Source organism: Rattus norvegicus, chromosome 8, assembly GCF_021556685.1.
Source record: "Rattus norvegicus strain SHRSP/BbbUtx chromosome 8, alternate assembly SHRSP_T2T, whole genome shotgun sequence".
Taxonomy (NCBI): Eukaryota; Metazoa; Chordata; class Mammalia; order Rodentia; family Muridae; genus Rattus; species Rattus norvegicus.
This window is the reverse complement of record NC_141541.1, coordinates 65,832,214-65,850,511: the sequence shown is the minus strand read 5'-3', so window position 1 is coordinate 65,850,511 and position 18,298 is coordinate 65,832,214. Positions and strand designations below refer to the sequence as shown.

At 46.1% G+C, this 18,298-nt stretch overlaps 2 protein-coding genes and 1 non-coding gene across 5 annotated transcripts in view; 1 reads left to right on the top strand and 2 right to left on the bottom strand.

Annotated features, from left to right (window-relative positions):
• The window catches only part of Edc3 (enhancer of mRNA decapping 3), a 45,595-nt gene extending 38,831 nt beyond the window's left edge, over positions 1-6,764 (bottom strand). The window contains exons 1-2 of one of the 2 annotated variants that reach the window (XR_015626626.1): positions 6,682-6,763; positions 2,062-2,315 (exon numbers count right to left, since the gene is read on the bottom strand). Coding sequence is in view for 1 of the 2 variants with exons in the window: in NM_001399316.1 (NP_001386245.1) it covers positions 2,062-2,219 (158 nt within the window). In the remaining variant the exon portion in view is untranslated. 2 annotated transcript variants of the gene reach the window in all.
• LOC120094560 (U6 spliceosomal RNA) lies at positions 3,707-3,813 on the top strand. Its single transcript, XR_015628310.1, has one exon. It is a non-coding gene; the product is annotated as a U6 spliceosomal RNA (small nuclear RNA).
• Positions 6,765-10,781: 4,017 nt separating the features above from the next.
• On the bottom strand, positions 10,782-17,926 carry Cyp1a1 (cytochrome P450, family 1, subfamily a, polypeptide 1). Of its 2 annotated transcripts, none has more exons than XM_087560401.1 (7): positions 16,755-17,926; positions 13,428-14,275; positions 12,837-12,963; positions 12,663-12,752; positions 12,446-12,569; positions 12,211-12,297; positions 10,782-12,064 (listed from the first exon to the last, which is right to left on the bottom strand). In XM_087560401.1, the coding sequence occupies exons 2-7, from the start codon at positions 14,262-14,264 to the stop codon at positions 11,755-11,757; spliced, it is 1,575 nt and encodes a 524-aa protein (XP_087416527.1). In that variant the 5' UTR covers positions 14,265-14,275; positions 16,755-17,926; the 3' UTR covers positions 10,782-11,754.
• Positions 17,927-18,298: the final 372 nt, after the last annotated feature.

Genomic DNA, 18,298 nt, shown 5'->3' with positions numbered 1-18,298 from the left:
AAGGCAGGATCGACACCTCCAATCACCACCATTTGAAGGCAGCATGGTTTACATAGAGTTACAAGGCAGCCAGGATGATACAGTCGCTCTTCCACCTGTTTTTGGCTTTTCTGTGCTGGACAGCTCCTGATGGGGATTTTCTTTGAAACTCTAAGAGTACTCTCTAGATCATCATATTTGGGAAAAAGTTTATTATGATTCTTTTTTTTTCTTTTCTTTTCTTTTTTTCGGAGCTGGGGATCGAACCCAGGGCCTTGTGCTTGCTAGGCAAGCGCTCTACCACTGAGCTAAATCCCCAACCCCGTTCATTATGATTCTTAAATTTCCTTTTTAAGGTTTTGTTTTCTTGGACCCTGGACATGGTGGCACAAGCTAACGGATCTCTGTGAGTCCAAGGCCAGCCTGGTCTACAGAGTGTGTTTCAGGTCAGGCAAGGTTATACTTTTGAGACCCTGTTTTAAAAAATGTTTCCCTTGGGTTGGGGATTTAGCTCAGTGGTAGAGCACTTGCCTAGCAACCGCAAGGCCCTGGGTTCGGTCCCCAGCTCCGAAAAAAAAAAAAGAAAAGGAAAAAAAAATGTTTCCCTTGGGTTGAAGAGATGGTTCAAAGGTTAAGAAGGCTGGCTGCTCTTCTAGAGGACACATAGCTGTCTGTAATTCCTGTTCCATGCAATCCCACTCCCTCTTCTAGACTACCTAGGCACCAGACACACATGTGTTACATAGTTACTTAATGCAGTCTCTCACATTAAGAAATTTTAATTTTTTAAGATTCTTTACATTCATTCATTGCATGGGGGAAGGGTATAGATGGAGGGGACAGAGTGTCACAGTGTGCACATGGAAGTCAGAGGAAATGTGCTGGAGCTGGTTCTGGGGACTGCACTCGGGCTGCTAGGCTTGTGAGCAAGCACTTTCTCTTGCTGAGCCATGTCACCAGTCCAAGTCTTAAACGTCTAACTTTGGTGAAAGGTGTCAATAATATGACCAGGCCTCCCGAGGAAGAAACCTGTAAATAAACGTGTTCAGCTGCAGGTCTTCAATCTGAGGTATCTTTTAGACCACCCACCTGGGACAGACGGGAGACAAAGTATCTAGAGCTCAGCTACATGTATGAATCCACATTCCTCTGACAACTATGAAATCAAAGTATTAAGAGGATACTCTGTGTACTACAGTATCAAATATTCAGCCATGCTAGAATTGAATTCTTTTTTGCTGTTGTTTTGAGATAGGTTTCTCTGTCTAGTCCAGGCTGTCCTGGAATTCTCTCTGTAGACTGAGCTAGCCTTGAACTCATAGATACCTGCCTGCCTCTGCCTCCCAAGTACTGGGATTAAAGGCATGCGCTACCTCTGCCAACTCAATCTTGCATTCTTTATGTAAAAATAAGTAAGCACATCCACCTTTTATAAGTGGTAAAGTTCTATATATACCAAAGATTATATAAAAGATTCTATATGGTCCAATAACAATAGATGTTTTATTGTATATCTACTTTCTATGCCTATATATTACGATTGCTTTAACATATCTAAAATAGCTAGAGAAGCAGAGGCGAGCAGAATTCTGGGAGTTCCAGGCTGGCCTGGACTGCATACTGCAATCTTGCCTTGGTGTTTAAGTAAAAAAACGTGGGGTTGGGTATTTAGCTCAGTGGTAGAGTGCTTGCCTAGGAAGAGCAAGGCCCTGGGTTCGGTCCCCAGCTCCGAAAAAAAAGAAAAAGAAAAGAAAAAAAAAAACAAAAAAACAAAAAAAAAAAACCCGTAAAAGCCCCAATTTTTGAAACTCCCCACCCCCCACAAAAAAAGAGAAAGGGGCACTTCTGAATTTGGCAGTTGAGTCCTGTGCAAGCCTGGCAAGAGATAGTACAGGATGATGACTGTATTACACCAGTCTCCACTGAGAGGAACAACAGAACTCTAAGGCCTGTAAGACTGAACTCTCCTTTCTGACAAGACTCAACTCCAACAGCCCAGGCAAGAAGATACTGTCAATCACCTCGACTCCAGCACCTAACCCACCAGGCTGGATTTTGGAGGACGTCGGTCAGGACACTTACCGGAAGGTGACTTCTGGTACAAGACACTTCACCCCATTATGGAAGGGCCGAGTAAGAGAAATGGTCTGGCTGACCTGATCCACTGCTGATACTCTTCCCTGGTAGACGCCCAGGCTATCTCCACAGTTGATAGACACAATACTGCCTAGCCAATCCATTGCCTCGTGTCGGATGTGAAGGCTCCGTGCAGAACCAGTACGTCAGGCTCTGTGCTCAGTGCTGTTGATAACACTCTGCCACTAAGGTGATAAAGCCTGGAAACAAACACACAGAAGACGAGCATTTGGTAAGAAGTGAGGTGTAAGTGCACACACCTTTGTTTTGGATTTGTTTTATTTTGTGAGACAAGGCCTTACAGTGTAACTGGTGGAACTAGAACTTACTATGTAGATCTCAACCATACAGAGGTTTATGCGTCTCTGCCTCTTGAATGCTAGGGTGAAAGGTACCACCACACCCAGCTTAAAATAACTTTATTCCCAACGTTGGGAGGCTGGCGGGAAACAGGCAAGTGGATCTAAGTTGAGGCCAGGCTGGTATACAGAGTAAGTTCCAGGTAGCTCACACTACCCAGTGCGAATCTATCTAAAAAAACAAAAACCATCAGTAGGAGTGTGCATATTAATATGCAATATTGATACACGTATGCAAAGACCATGTAGATACCAGGTGGTGGTGGCACAGTCCTTTAAACCCAGCACTCGGGAGGCAGAGGCAGGTGGGTCTCTGTGAGTTTGAGGCCAGCCTGGTCTACAGAGCCCAGGGCAGGGCAGGTAACAGTGCAACGTCTTTCAAAGAGAGACAAAGTATTTGACTAAGCAGTGGAATGCTATTTACCTCACAAGCAAGGTTTAAATTTTAGCACCATCAAAACTTTAAAAAAAATTAAAAGGCTGAACAAAAGGGGCTGGAGAGAGAGCTCAGCAGTTAAACACTGGTTGCTCTTCTGGAGGATCCAGGTTCCATTCCCAGCACACATGTGCTGGTGACTCCAGTTCCAGAGAATCTGAGGCCCTCTTCTGGCCTCCTCAGCCACTGCACACACCTGATGCACAGGAACACACTCGGGTAAACTTTTGTACATAAAAATTTTAACTAAATAAGTCACTATAAATAAAATTAAAGTGAGTTCAGTCCTCAGCTCCAAAATAAATAAATTAATTAATTAATTAAATTACTATCTATAAAAGACACCTATTAGCCAGGCGGTAGTGTCACATACCTTTAATACCATCACCCACCACTCAGGAAGCAGAGGCAGGAGTTTGAGACCAGCCTGGTCTACACAAAGAAACTCTATCTCAAAAACAAACAAACAACAACAAAGGCACCTACTGTAGACTTGTTTCCATTCCTTGTCAGCTTTTGCCTACTTTATGTTAGGGTAGCATCAATTTCCTTTTCTATCATTTATACTCCATAATCTTATTTTGGCACCTGCTTTAGATAACAGCATTATAAAAAGCTGTCATAAAAACTAAAAAAAGAACAAACAAACAAAAAAAAAACCAACTAAAATTTAACAAAATGGAGAGCAGCTCTTGTTTTTCCAGTTAATATGTATTTTTAAGGCCCTGATATTCTACATTCAAATTTATACCATGCTAACTGAATCAAAATGTTAGCACTAAGAAAATGTGGCTTTGTGCTCGCTTTGGCAGCACATATACTAAAAATGGAACGATACAGAGAAGATTAGCAAGGTTCCTGCACAAGGATGACACACAAATTTGTAAATTGGTCCATATTTTTAAAAAAAAGAAAGAAAGAAAAGAAAAAAAAGAAAATGTGGCTTTTAGTTGTTAAATGCAAGTTTTTACTTGCTTCTATATTGATGTGCAACTGTCCATTTTCATTGGAAATTCCCCTATAAAATACATTGACGAAATACTGAAAATTAAATCAAATGGGTTATCCTATAAACTACCTCTTGGGTGTGGTGGTGCATGCCCGGAATCCCAGCACCTGAAAGGCTGGAACAGGAGGATTGCAGCAAGTCTGAATCCAATCTGTCCCAGAGAGCAAGCTCTAGGCTATTCACAGCTACACAGAAAAACCAGGCTCAGAGGAAAGAACATAAGCCAAAATTTCCTAGGACTGGGGACACAGCTCAGTTGGAGAATGCTTTCCTAGAATGTGTGCATGAATTCTGGATCTATTCCCCAACACTGAAAACAACAACAACAACAACAAAGAGTAAAACATTTTCCTTTACCCACACACTACTAAGGTTTTGTTTTTTTTTAAAAAAGCTAGGGCTTGTGAAGCAGGAAGATAGACAGGAGCTACAAAAGAACTTTTTTTGGGGGGTGTCTTCTGTTTAGCTCTGGCTGTCCTAGAACTCATTATGTAGACCAGTCTGCCTCAAATTCAAGAGATCTGCCTACCTGTATCTCCCGGCTACTGGGATTAATGTCACTATGCCTGGCTGACCTGTGTGTGTGTGTGTACATGCTCATGCATGCGTTTTGATGGAGATCAAATACAGAGCTTGTGCTAGTTTCGAGATAACCTCTGTCACTGAATTACGTATCTAGCACAGGGCAAATCTTGAGGCCTTTTATTTTGTATTTTGTACTTTTCCATCAAGTTATAATCTACATAAAAGTATATCACTCCACATTAAAAAACAAACCAACAGGGGTTGGGGATTTAGCTCAGTGGTAGAGCGCTTGCCTAGGAAGCGCAAGGCCCTGGGTTCGGTCCCCAGCTCCGAAAAACAGAACCAAAAAAAAAAAAAAAAAAAAAAAAAAACCAACAACAACCCAAGACATGAACTCACTATGTAACCCAGACAAGCTCAACTCAAGATCCCCCTGCCTTAGCCTCCTGAGTACTGTGATTACAGGGACACACCATGACATCTTGTGCTCAAAAATGTTCACAGTAATCCCCAACGGAGCTGCGACCTAAACATCACAAAGGGCTCACTGTGTCTCTGCTATTCTGACATCATGAAAGACAAATTTATGCTGTTTTCAAACTTCACAAAAGTAGAATCACGCAGATTCATGTGTCTGGTTTCCTTTAATCAATAGTACAAGTGTGAAATTCAGCTGTTAGCATTTGGGAGAAGTTAATTACCATGTCTGTACCATCTTGTTTAAGCATCAATGAATTTAGCCAGCCTATTATACACAGTTGAATTATTTCAAGTTCTGAGTTCCATTTTAAGTAACATTTTTACATGTGCTCTGGTTAATATTACATAGAAAATCAGAGTTGAAATTGCATTTGACTTTATCAGAAACTGACAAGCAGAGTCAGGTGTGTTGGTGTATGTCTATAATCTGAGTACTCCAGAGGCTAAAGCAGCAGTATTACTGAGTAACAGGGACCCAAGTGGCCGAATGTCTCCATGACATCAAAACCAATAATCCTTCGTAGTCAAAAATCAAGCCTTTAATCCCAGCATTCTGGTGGCAGAGACAGAGGATAGCTGTGAGTTCCAGGCCAGTCTGATCTACATAGACAATTGAACAGGCTCTTCACTATGTAGCTCTGGCTTGAGAGCCTGTCACCAAAAAAAGGTCATTCTTTGCAACTACTTTTACTTCAGAGAAACCAACAACTAGTAATTTTGTGCCCCAAAACACTGATAGATCACTCTTTAAAAAAAAAAAAAAAAGGTGGGGGGGTGGGGATTTAGCTCAGTGGTAGAGCGTTTGCCTAGCAAGCGCAAGGCCCTGGGTCCGGTCCCCAGCTCCGGAGAAAAAAAAAACAAAAACAAAAACAAAAAACTGGGTACCACCTGAGGGCTCCAAGGATAGTCATTTATATTGTGGAAAGACTAAAGTTCCTCTTAACTCTGCAATCAGGACACTGAAAATCAATTACTTACGCTGATGAGGGCTATTCCTCCAACACACCCCAACACACCCCAACACTCAAACCACAGATCAAGTATCACTAATAACTACAGTCACAGCACAGAAAGGGCAACCACAGCAGTGCATCGAGGGAAGTTAAGTGTGTGCACTGGCAGGGCATCAGTATCTCTATTTCCACATCCCAGTCCCGTGACAAGTTATTAGCCACCATGCGGCACTCGCACGACTGGCTATTAACCTTTTAGTCAAAGGAAATGAAGGCAAAGAGCTGTGAGAACCACAGTGACAACCAAAGCTGGCCTGAGACAGTCCAAGCCGTTATCACGTCCAATCTCTCTACCTCCCGCCTCCAACACGAATCCTTGGGCTACACCTAACTCAGTGAGTACTCCACATGCGCCCACGGGCCCACGCGCCCACCCCCACCAGTTCCTGCGGGGACGCGCGCGCGCACACACACACACACACACACACACACACTCTTCATGAGCACGCACGCGCGCGCGCGCACACACACACATACACCCCGCAGTTTCTGCCCGCCAGTATAAAGATCTACAAGGCCTGGAAGCCCGCAGCCTAAAAAGCACACACATACACACCGCAGTTTCTGTCCGCCAGTATAAAAATCTACAAGGCCTGGAAGCCCGCAGCCTAAAAAGCAAACCGAGCTGACCACCCGGAAGCGCCAGCCAACGAGCACCCACGAACACGCGGCCTCCCTCAAGTTCACTGTCTGGCCGCCTGCCCCCGCCTGCGCTGCACAGCACACCAAGACGTCCTCACTCACCAAAACACCGCCGAGGGGCTTCACGCCCACCTCCACAGACACAGGAGCAGCCACCACCTCCGCCGGAAACGCCCCTGCGTCTGGGCCAACGCGAATGATGTCACTTCCGTTGACACTGGGAGGAGCCAAGGGGCGGGGCTCCCGGGAAATTTGAGTGGTTGGATTGTTAAGGGTTGATGGGCAAGACCGCTAAATTAAGCCAGATGTTTTCTATGTGTGAAATCTGAATGAAGTAAGAAAGAAGAAAGAGAGAGGAGAGAAAGAAAGGAAAATATGCTGGCTACTTTATCAACTTGACACAAGCTAGAGTTATCTGAAAAGAGGGGACCTCTATTGAGAAAAATGCCTCTGTAAGATCTGGCTGTAAGAAAGCCTGTAAAGCATTTCTCTTAACTTGTGACTGATAGGGAGGACCTAGGCTATTGTGGGTGGGGCCCTCCCTGGGCTGGCAGTCCTGGGTTCAATGAGAAAAAAAAGACTGAGCAAGCATGGAGAGCAACCCAGTAACAAACACTCCTCAGTGGTCCCTGTACCAGCTTCTGACTTCAAGATCCTTTCATGATGAATACTAATATGAGTGTGTAAGCTGAATAAACCCTTTCCTCCCCAAATTGGTATTTGGTCATGGTGTTTCATCACATCAATAGAAATCCAAACTAAGATAAATTGGTACTAGGAGTAGGGTATAGTGACAGGCCAGATCATGTTTCAGAAGGACTTTGGAACTTTGAACTGGAAAAGCCACGAGAGTTCAGTGGGCTCTTCTGTAGGAGATTGGAAGATAAGAATGTTGAGAGCAGTGCAGATTGCCTGGCTTGTGAAGTTTCAGGGAAAAATCTAAAGACTATCTGGGCCATTTGTTACTTTGATTCTATGGTTCTGGTTAAGTGGGGCTGAAGAAATGGCTGTGGTTAACAAGAACTACAAAAGTGAAACTTTTGCTTTCCTGGGATACTCAATACTGTTTGACTGGAGTTGAGAAATTAGTGGTGCTTAAGAAAAGAAAAACATTGTTGAGGTGAAACCTCTTTCTTTCTTTCTTTCTTTCTTTCTCTCTTTCTTTCCTTCTCTGGAACTTGCTCTGTAGATCAGCTGGCCTCTCTCTCTCAAATGCTGGTATTAAAGGCATGTGCCACCACTAAGCATGATTAAATCTTATGGGAAGTATTTCCTGAGAGCTAGCAAGAAAGATAGAGAAGATAGAGAAGGAGAGAGAGAGAGAGAGAGAGAGAGAGAGAGAGAGAGAGAGAAAAGAGAAGCTGGGGAGATGGCTCAGAAGTTAAAAGCATTGCTTTCCCACAACTGTCCATAACTCCTGGTCCAGGTAGGGAGGGTCTCTCTTTTGACCACTGAGAGGACCAGCAGGCTTATGGTGTAGGCAAAAACATTCAATACACATAAAATAAATCTAAAAACAAATTTATAAATGTTTATGAGCTCATGAAGGGTTTTAATTTGTGGGGACAAATTTTTAGTCACTTTGTTGCTATATAACCCTAGCTAGACTCAAACTCAAAGAAATCCTTCTGCCTACATTCTGAGATTAAAAGCATGTGTCTACACAATAGAAATTATTATCAATAGTCAAACTGCCTTATCTTCAGGAGTTAAAACTTGTTTAAGAGTGTCTCGAGTGACTTAATCTATCCCTGGAGTCTTCATAGTATCTTTACCATCTGGCATGGCTAAGCGTTCCAGGCTTGTCTTTTATTAATACTTCTGTCCAAGATTTGTGGCCAATTGTTTTCATAAGAAGCCTTGGATCTCAATCTGGGCATTAGGAAGTTAGAATGCTCATTTCTGTCAATTGCCCATGGACTCTAAGATTTAGGATATTAGCAGAGCAAAATAGTACATGGCGAAACAGGTTTTCACTGACCTGGAACTCACTCTGTAGATCAGGCTGGCTCAAACTTAGAGATCTGCCTGCCTCAGCCTCCTGAGGGCTGGGTTTAAAGGTGTGTCCACCACTGCCCTGCTTATAAACTGTTTTACCTATGCTGTCCAGATTCCTTACTTTTAAAATGGTATTTTCCCTTCCATTTACCCTGCACAATTGATTGTTGTATTTTTTTTTTTTTTGGAGCTGGGGACCGAACCCAGGGCCTTGTGCTTGCTAGGCAAGTGCTCTACCACTGAGCTAAATCCCCAACCCCTGATTGTTGTATTTTTAATGAAGATTTACTTTTTGTGGGTATGTGGGTATTTGAGGGGGGTATATGCATACGTCAGGATGGGTGAGAGTGCCCACAGATGCCAGAAGAGGCTGTCAGTTCCTCTGGAACTGGGGTTATGGACAATTGTGAGCTGCTCTACAAGGGTCATGGAACTTGGGTCCTCTAGAGGAGGAGCAAGAATTCTTGAACCCATAGGTCTCCCCGGTCTGCTGCTGTTTGTTTTGCTTTTTAGTGTACATAAAGTTATACAAGCATCACTCCTGATTTAAAAATACGTGCTCTCTGTGTAGAAGAAACCCACACCTCCGGATTCCCTTTGCCCTGTGTTCCTTAATTTTTGGCTCTATTTAATTTGCCTATTCTGGATATATTATGTGTTCCTCTACATTATAGCATATAATACAAATTTGTTTGTTGTTTCAAAGACAGAATTTCCCATATTTCAGGCTGGCTACAAACTTTCTGTAGCTGGGAGTGACTTTTAACCTTTGACCATCCTGTCTTTATCTCCTGCTTGCTAGAATTACAGCTGTGTTCTGCCACAGAACTCAAGTCTTTGGGCATGCTAGACAGCCATCAGCTGAGCAACATTTCCAGCTGCGACTGCTTTGTTTTAACACAACCATGAGAATGGCAACTGGGTACCCTTGTTCCCTCTGATTTGGGTTTGCTCTTTATCGTGGCCTGAAACTCTTGGTGAATGTTTTTTATTCTATTTACTGTCTATTTACTCTATTCAAAAGGCATAAGTCTGGTAACTACTGTCCACTCCCAGCTGTTCAAGAAGGGGCTTGAATGGGGTGATACTAGGAAGGGTCACATCCCAAGATGCATGTCCTCTTAGCATGTTAGAGGAGCTTCTAGCTCTGTGGGTCTGTCCTTCACCACTACCTGACACTGCCATTCTGACATTACTAAGGGATGAGGATTTCTGCATAAAAAATGTGAGCCACTTAAGAGAATGCTTCTCCAGAAGAGCTGGCCCTGTCCCTCACTGCTTGTGGCATTGGCTGAGCTAGCCAGAGGCAGTGCTGGAGAGCTCAACCTGGCGGTGTGGTTATGGGAGAGCTGACAGGTTGACCAGCTTAGCTATCACCCGGGGTTTTGAGTTGCCCCACCCCAACATCTATCCCATCTATGATCTGCTGGAGCACATGAAGGGGCTGGCCCTGCAGATCCAAAGCTGCAGGATCTCCATGACACGAGGCAACAACAGGATATCTGAAAGGAGTCCTAGTGAGAGCATCCAGTATTGATAGTGCAGCAGAAGCCAGAGGCCTCCAACTAGACCAATGAATGATTCATTGCAATAAACATTTGCAAGCAAAGAAGTGTGGGCAAAAGGGTATACTATATGACACACTGAAGCTTCTGTGATGGGGTTCTGTTTGTTTTGTTTCCAATATATATACTGGAAGGGTGGAGGACAGATACGAAGGGATGGGGAGATGAGTGAGATCGGGGGACATGATGTGAAATTCACAAAGAACCAATACAAAATAAAGAGAAAGCTAGAGAGATTGATTCTCATCCTTCAAGGAAGGCTCTGTTAAAATGTCCCCCAAAGACCTAGGGTCTTTTTCCAGTATTCCTCCCCACCTAGCCACATCCTCAGCTCTTGAATTCCTATTCCCCTATGAAGGGCTAGTAAAGCCCTGGTTACTGTGAATTAGATGATGTGCTTATGCATCAGACCCTTTCACCAGTTTTGGGGGCTTCTGAAAGCAGTCTTTCTTTTTTAGAGTTCCAGAGAGTACTTTCTATCAAAGTGTGACACATTAGAGGAGACCCCATTGATAATGTGCCATTCTCTCCAGCTCTCAATAGCCAGCCCTCTCCTCCGCACAGGAAAACACAGCATAAGGTCGAGCTTAAGGACGGGAATGTGGCTTAACTTCAGGTTCAAAACTTCTCTACACAGAGTACTTCCAGGTAATATTTTTATTTAGCTCAGGTACGTTTTTCCTATATATTTCTGGATACTTGAGTTAGATTTTTCTCTATTACACTAAGCGAATTATCTAAATCTATTGAGGTACGACTAATACAAATGCATAAGCAAAATACAGGCCACAATAAAAAACTCTTATGCACAAACATTTTCTTTAAAAAAAAAGAAAGAAAGAAACGTTTTATACAGTAAAGACAAGAGACCAAGAGCTGGTGTAGCGGTTCATGACTGTACCCTAGCACTTGGTAGGGTGGTAAAAGCAGAAAAAAGAATTAAGGAGTTCAAGGCCACCCTTGGTAGCAAGTTCAGAGGCAGCCTGGACTACACAATACTGTCTCAAAAGGCATTCCTTTACTCTAAACCTGGTCTTACTGCCCAGAAAGTCTGTCCCTATGTTCTTAGGTCTTTCTACACACAACTCTCAGCCCTTCCTAAACAGGAACATGGGCTTTGCAAGGACAAGGAGACCTTGTTTATTTCTATGTAGGGTAAATGAAGGTGCTACACCCCCACATGTAGTGTCATAAACCCATGTTGGAAGACAGTTGAGCCTCAGCAGATGGCAAGAGCACCTCCGTGCCAGTATTTTGAGTTCTCTTCTCCCTCCATTCTGGGCTACTCCCGGTTGTCAAAGTAACCAGCCAGATCCTGGCATGACCTGTTGTAAGTATTTTTCAAACCAGCCAGCCACTGGAGGACCTAGAGAGCTCTTCAGGGGTTTTCTGAGGCCCAGGTATCTCATAACCCTTTTAGGTCTCCTAGTTGATGCTGAACTTGAGAAGGATCTGAGGTTCCTGTGGGTCTCTGCTGTGCCCAGTGTCTGTGTTCAGCATATAGAGAAACAAGTCCAAAGTAGGAGGCAGGCACAATGCCCCAGGGTCTGTGTTTCTGACTGAAGTTGAATCCTAGGAACAGCCACCTGGTCTGGTGAGCATCCAGGACAGTCTAAGCCTGGAGATGCTGAGGACCAGAAGACCGCATCTGCACTTGGAAGTGCTCACAGCGGGCATGTTTTAAAGTCAGCCCATAGGCAGGAGTCATATCCACCTTCTCGCCTGGTGACACATTAAATTCCATTTGCTGCAGCAAGATGGCCAGGAAGAGAAAGACCTCCAGTCGGCCAATGGTCTCCCCAATGCACTTTCGCTTGCCCAAACCAAAGAGAATGACCTTCTCACTCAGGTGTTTGTCCAGAGTGCCACTGGAGGTAAGAAACCTTTCAGGCCGGAACTCGTTTGGATCACCCCATAGTTCCCTGTATACAGAGGGAGACAGCTGAAGTCAGTGTTCAGGGGATTATAAGTATCAAGTAGGTCAATCCCCAAGGGACAAGGGGGTCTGAAGCCCAGGCGAGGATGGACCCATCCCACTCAGGAGTTTCCACTGCACCTGTCAACTTACTGGTCATGGTTAACCTGCCACTGGTTCACAAAGACACAGTGTCCCTTGGGGATATAGAAGCCATTCAGACTTGTATCTCTTATGGTGCTGGGGAAAGAGAATGCTCAGTCAGGATCGGGGCCACAAGGGAAATCCACACACCCACACACATGCCATGTCCTTCCCATGAATCATAATGGGCTGTGTATACTAAACTAAGACTTAGTATCAGATGTCAATGGATCTATGGCCTGACCTGTGGGGGATGGTGAATGGGACAAAGGATGAATGTCGGAAGGTCTCCAGGATGAAGGCCTCCAGATAGGGCAGCTGAGGTCTGTCAGAAAGCCGGGGCTGCCGATCCCTGCCAATCACTGTGTCTACAAAATACAGAGGTTCAAAAGGATTAAGGGATTGCCAAGACTTTATTAGGGTCCTCCACTTAGAGTCCTTGGAATGGAGCCACCACCTACCTAACTCCTCCTGGATCTTTCTCTGTATCCTAGGGTTGGTTACCAGGTACATGAGGCTCCAAGAGATAGCAGTTGTGATTGTGTCAAACCCTGAACAGGATAGAACAGAGGCAGTGGTTAGGTAGGTAGCAAGGAGGGGCCCCTGAGCACAAAATGATACACAGATACACGTACCAGCTCCAAAGAGGTCAAAAACAATCGTAATGACTTTATCATCTGAGAGCTGGACATTGGCATTCTCGTCCAGCCTCCTGTCCTGACAATGCTCAATGAGGCTGTCTGTGATGTCCCGGATGTGGCCCTGAGAGACAAAAGAGCACAAGGTGAGAAATATCTCAGACCTACCTCTCCATCTCGGCCTGGCCCTTCACTGCCATTAACACCTTTCTTCAAGAGGTGACATTCTGAGGCAGCTGTCCCAGTTTCCCTTTGCCTCTCAGAGTCTCATTCTACCTTAGAGAATTGATGACCCAACTCAAGGGACCCTGGAGGCACAGAGCCTGACACTGTTAGTTATTTGATGAGTTCTTTTTTCTACCATGAAGCCAGGAGACAGGTTCTTCCTAATCCAGTAAGAACTGGCCCAGGGCTCCTCCCATTCAGCAGCTCTTGTCCTATGGATGCACAGAAGGACCAGCCAAGAAAAGTTGTATTGGCCTGCTGAGGACTGAGTGCACACTGCTACCAGTGTTAAGCTTGCCCATGACATTCTGGCCCTGGATCCTAACTGCTTCCCATCACCACCTGCTTCTCCCCAGCCTCTACCTTCTCAAATGTCCTGTAGTGCTCTTTGATTAGCTTCTTCATGAAACTGTAGAACTTCTTATTCAAGTCCTTGAAGGCATCCAGGGAAGAGTTAGGGAGGTAACGGAGGATAGGAATGAAGTCAGCTGGGTATCCAGAACCAGTAACCTCCCCAAACTCATTGCTTAGATTGACTATGCTGAGCAGCTCTTGGTCATCGTGGTCATAACGTCTGCCAAAGCATATGGCACAGATGACATTGGCCACTGACACCACCAAATACTTGAAAGGGTCGAAGTGGCCAACCTCTGCCATCAGCTTCTGGAACTTGCTGATTAAGTATTCAGCCTCTTTGCTCACGTGCTCTTCCAAGTAGCAAGAGGATGCCAGTGTTGGGTCTGAGGCTATGGAGAAACTCTTCAGCGCATTCTGGGCCAGGCGCCGGCGGGCAGCCCACAGCGGTCCAGAGTCTGGGTTGAAAGTCATGCTCTGGCCATTAGCGATAAGTGTGAAGCTGTAGAGGTCTGGCCGGCCTTTGAAGTCATCCCCCTGTTTCACCAGGGCCTGCTTGATGGTGTTCAGGCCGCTCAGCACCACCACGGGTGTGGAGCCAATACGGATCTGCAGCACGTCCCCATACTGCTGACTCAGTTTTGTCAGTGACAGGTGTGGGTTCTTCCCCAGGGTCAGCACGTGCCCTATGAAGGGCAAGCCCCAGGGTCCGGGTGGACTCTTCAGACCTTTGGGAACCCAGGTTCTTGTGACTCTAACCACCCAGAATCCAAGGCAGAATGTGGTGACGGCCAGGAGCAGCTCTGTGGCTGATGTGAAGGCTGGGAATCCATACACAGAAGGCATGATCTAGGTGGCTGCTGAGAAGTGAGGCAAGAAGAAGGAAATCATCAGACTGAGGGTGAGGGAATGAATATCCTAAAGTATCGCCATGCTAGTCAGGAAAAAGAGAAGCCTTCCTCCTAGAGCTGCTCGCTGGGCATAGAGCAGGGCAGAGTTTGTTGAGCTACCACTGTGTGCTGCTGCTCTCTCTTACCCCACACACAGAAAGGCTGAGGTCTGCTAGACTGAGCTCTCATGGAGAAGTCTTCGTACCCAGGAAGCTCAGTGTGAGTTCGTTTTATTTTTTACACAATATATTTTAATCATACTACACACACACACACACACACACACACACACACAATCATTTTTTATTCAGTCTTAGACATAAGCAGATGAGGAAGGCTGCAGTAAGATTCAGAGAGAGTAGGTAACATTCTCAAAGTTACGCAGCTAGGAAATGTTGGGTAAACTTTCAACCCAAGTAACCCACTTCTAGAAACCCTCTCTTAACTGTATGGTTTCAAACAGTGGCTTCCAATCTCTGTGGTTTCCACTAACCCCCAATTACTTTGTGTTTCCTAAAATCAGTTTTGCATCCAGTAGGTAGCATCATCCTAGGTAGCTGTGTCTAACTAAATACGGCTGTGATTTTTTTTTTCCACCTAACACATTGCAGTTAGTGCACAATCAACAAATATCACCCCGAAGTCTCTTTGGGTCCTACCTATCACCTTTGGGAAAGCCATCCTATCGGGAAATCAAAGATCATTTGTTTCTTCAGCCTCATTTCATACTCTAGCAGCAGGAAAATCAACTTCCAAATAGGGCATTGACTTGCCCAAAGTCACCCAACAATAATGGCAGAGCCAGGGCTCACAGCTCTTAGGGAAAGTTCTGTGGAATGCACGGCTGCTTTCCCAGGTGCCTCCTTTTGAAAAAAATCAAAGAATTTGAGTTCTCAGTTCTTTACTGTTCATCTCAGGATCTAAAGAATCCCACCAAACCCCAGTAGAGGACAGGAATGAATAGGAGAGGGTGCAGGGAAACCAGTGCCCAAGTCACCTTGCTCGCAGCCCTAGCTCCCTGAGTTTAACTGAGCCACTTTAAAAGCGGAGGGGAACCAGCTCCATGTAAGGACAATCCAAGCCAAGCTTTTTGTTGTGCTCAATTCTCATGAATGAATGGACTGGCCCCTCCCTTCTTTTGCTGGTCTTAAAAGAGCAGAAATGAAAAGGAAGATTCCTGTCATACTAGAGCTATAAAAAAAAAACCACTGACTGGAGTCAGGTAAGTCTGGAATGGATTTGAGCTTAGTTTTGTCTAAGAGGACACTTTCTCTTTGGGCTTATTCTAGAAAAGGTAAGCAAATTTACAGACTGCTCTAAGGCTCTGCCCAGTCAGGAGAATCACTTTGCCATGAAGTACAATCCAGGTAGTCTTGGACAAGTCATTTTAACTCTGAGGCTTCAATTACATAACCGGGAGAGAGGGTAAGACAAGATTGCCCAATTCAGCTGGGAGGTGCTGGCCCATGCCTTTAATCCCAGCACAGGAGACAGAGGCAGGAGGAATTCTAAGTTTGAGGCCAGCCTGGTCTATAGAGTGAGATCCAAGTCAGCCAGGCTACACAGAGAAACCCTGTCTTGGAAAACAAAAACAAACAAAAAAAAAGATTGCTCAATTCAGGGGTGCAGATCCCAGGAAGGGAAAATCTGAACCACATACAACAGGTAGATGTACAATTCCTACCCCAAATACTATAGCCAGCTTGAAGTGAGGGGGCTTCCTGGAGGAGCTGAACGCAAAACATACTTCAGCATAAGCCCCAAAGGACCTCTACCTTTGTAAGGTAGAAGGACCGAGGGAAACGTCACTGGGGTTTCCTGAAGCTCTCAGTTTATGGACCTGATGGTGTCCAGCAAGGATGTAAGACAGTCAGTGGGCCTGGGGGCCTCTCTAGCCCTGGCCAGAAACAGCCCTGACATGCTACTCTTCGGGAGGGCAGAGACTACTGGGGGTGGTTTTTAAATAAGACAGAGAAAGCTGGAAAAGATCAGTGCATCTCCACTCTCCACCCTACCCACCCAGAGAGGAACCCTCACCCCCACTGGCAGTCCTGAAGAAGGGTAAATGTGCAAGGAAGGAGAAGCCCCAGGGGATCAAAGGGGTGGACCTGAAGGGGAAAGGGGTCTCATTTCCATCTAAATATCTGATAATAGCTACTGGACCAGGCAAGTTCTCTTATTCCTCCAGCCTCAGTTTCTCCCTTAAGGAATTTATTTTCTCTCTCTCTCTCTCTCTCTCTCTCTCTCTCTCACACACACACACACACACACACACACACACACACACACACACAGAGAGAGAGAGAGAGAGAGAGAGAGAGAGAGAGAGAGAGAGAGAGAGAGAGAGAGAACTTAGTCTTTTGGAGGAGCTACCCAGTAAAACTCTTCACCAAAATTTTCCTTTTCTTGGGAAGGAAAGGCAGTCCAGGAGCCCCCAAGCACTCACCTTTGGCTGTGAGGAAGGACTGAACTGAAGAGTGTTCTCTAGGACCCCAGGGAGGATGGGGAAAGCTGCAAGAACTACCCCCTTCATGGTTAGGGTGAAGGCACCACCACCTTTATATGACTGTCTGTTGGCCACGCCTCCTTCTCTGAGCCCAGTGGTGGGACTGAGGGAGGGACAGCCTTAGGGAGTGCTCTAGGCAGGAGGGGGATGGATGAGATAGGCAAGAAGCCAAATGGGGACACCTGATGTAGGTACAGGCACACACACACACACACACACACACACACACACACACACACACACACACACAGTGTGAAGGCTGGGGTCACCCTCACTTTCAAGGCGCTCCATGGACAGCACAGAATCCCACTAAGGGAGGAGTTTGAAAAAAAAATTCTGGGGCAGCCTAAAAAGCTGTATTGGGGGGGGGGGGGCTCCATCCCGGATCATAGGAGTTCCTTTCCACTATTTTTGCGCTCCTAACACATTGGGACATTGGGTGTATAAGATCCTCTTGCTCACTACAAGTCAATGAGTGCTGAGAGAGAGAGAGAGAGAGAGAGAGAGAGAGAGAGAAGCTGAGTGGTGACTTTGCTTCCCTGGGTTACTGAGTCCAAGCTAGCGTGAGAAGTGCAGCGACCCCAGCCCAGAGGTCACAGGGCAGGAAGGCCAGTGGCGCCATTGGACTGACTGTGCCTCACAAATTGGGTACCGGCCGAAGTTCGCGCTGTTTCATCTAAGGGTGGCTTGCAGATCGCACCTCTAAGGGTCACCTTAGGCAAGCTACAAGCCTGGGAGATTCCTCTCGCGGCTCCCTGTAGGCTCCCAGGGCTTGCTAGTGTTTTGCATACTGAAGCAGGCGACACAGAGAAGTCTGGCGGCGGGAGCAGAGCTATCTACCGTATGGTGGAGGAAAGAGTGGAGGGAGGATCCACGGGAGACAGCAGGAGGGGGTCTGGGGCCACAAAGGGGTATACTTGGCGTGCACACAGGTTCCTGGAGCTGGCGTGCGTGAGCCTGCTCCATCCTCTGGGGGCAGAGGTCGGGTTGCCTGTCTCCGCCCCACCTGGCTGGGGACAAGGTGCCCCGGAGTTGCGTGAGAAGAGCCTGGAGGCCTGCGCTGCCACCCAGCTACCCAACTCACTACCGGGCGCGGGTCCCAGTGCTGTCACGCTAGCTGGGGGAGGGGAGCCGTGGGTGAGGCTCTTAAAGGGCCAGCTCTCCCGGGGCGTTGGGGTGGGGTTTGAGAGGAAGAAATAGTCTTAAGCTTTGCAAGGGCGCGACTAGACAGCGCCAGCGGTGCAAAGGGCCGGGTTTGCGTGCAATGCTCGGCTTCTGCCTGAGAGCAAAGGCCTGACAGCGTGTGTCCACATTTTTAGTGGCAGGACACACAGCACCACCCGGCACGCCTAGCTGGCTGTTTTGCAGGTGCTCTCTGGCCCTGAAGGGTGCTCCCAGAGTGAGATTAGTGTAAGAAGATCACCTGAACTTGCGTGTCTAACTCAACCTGTTCCTAACTAACATCCTCACCTGCCCTCCCCTGT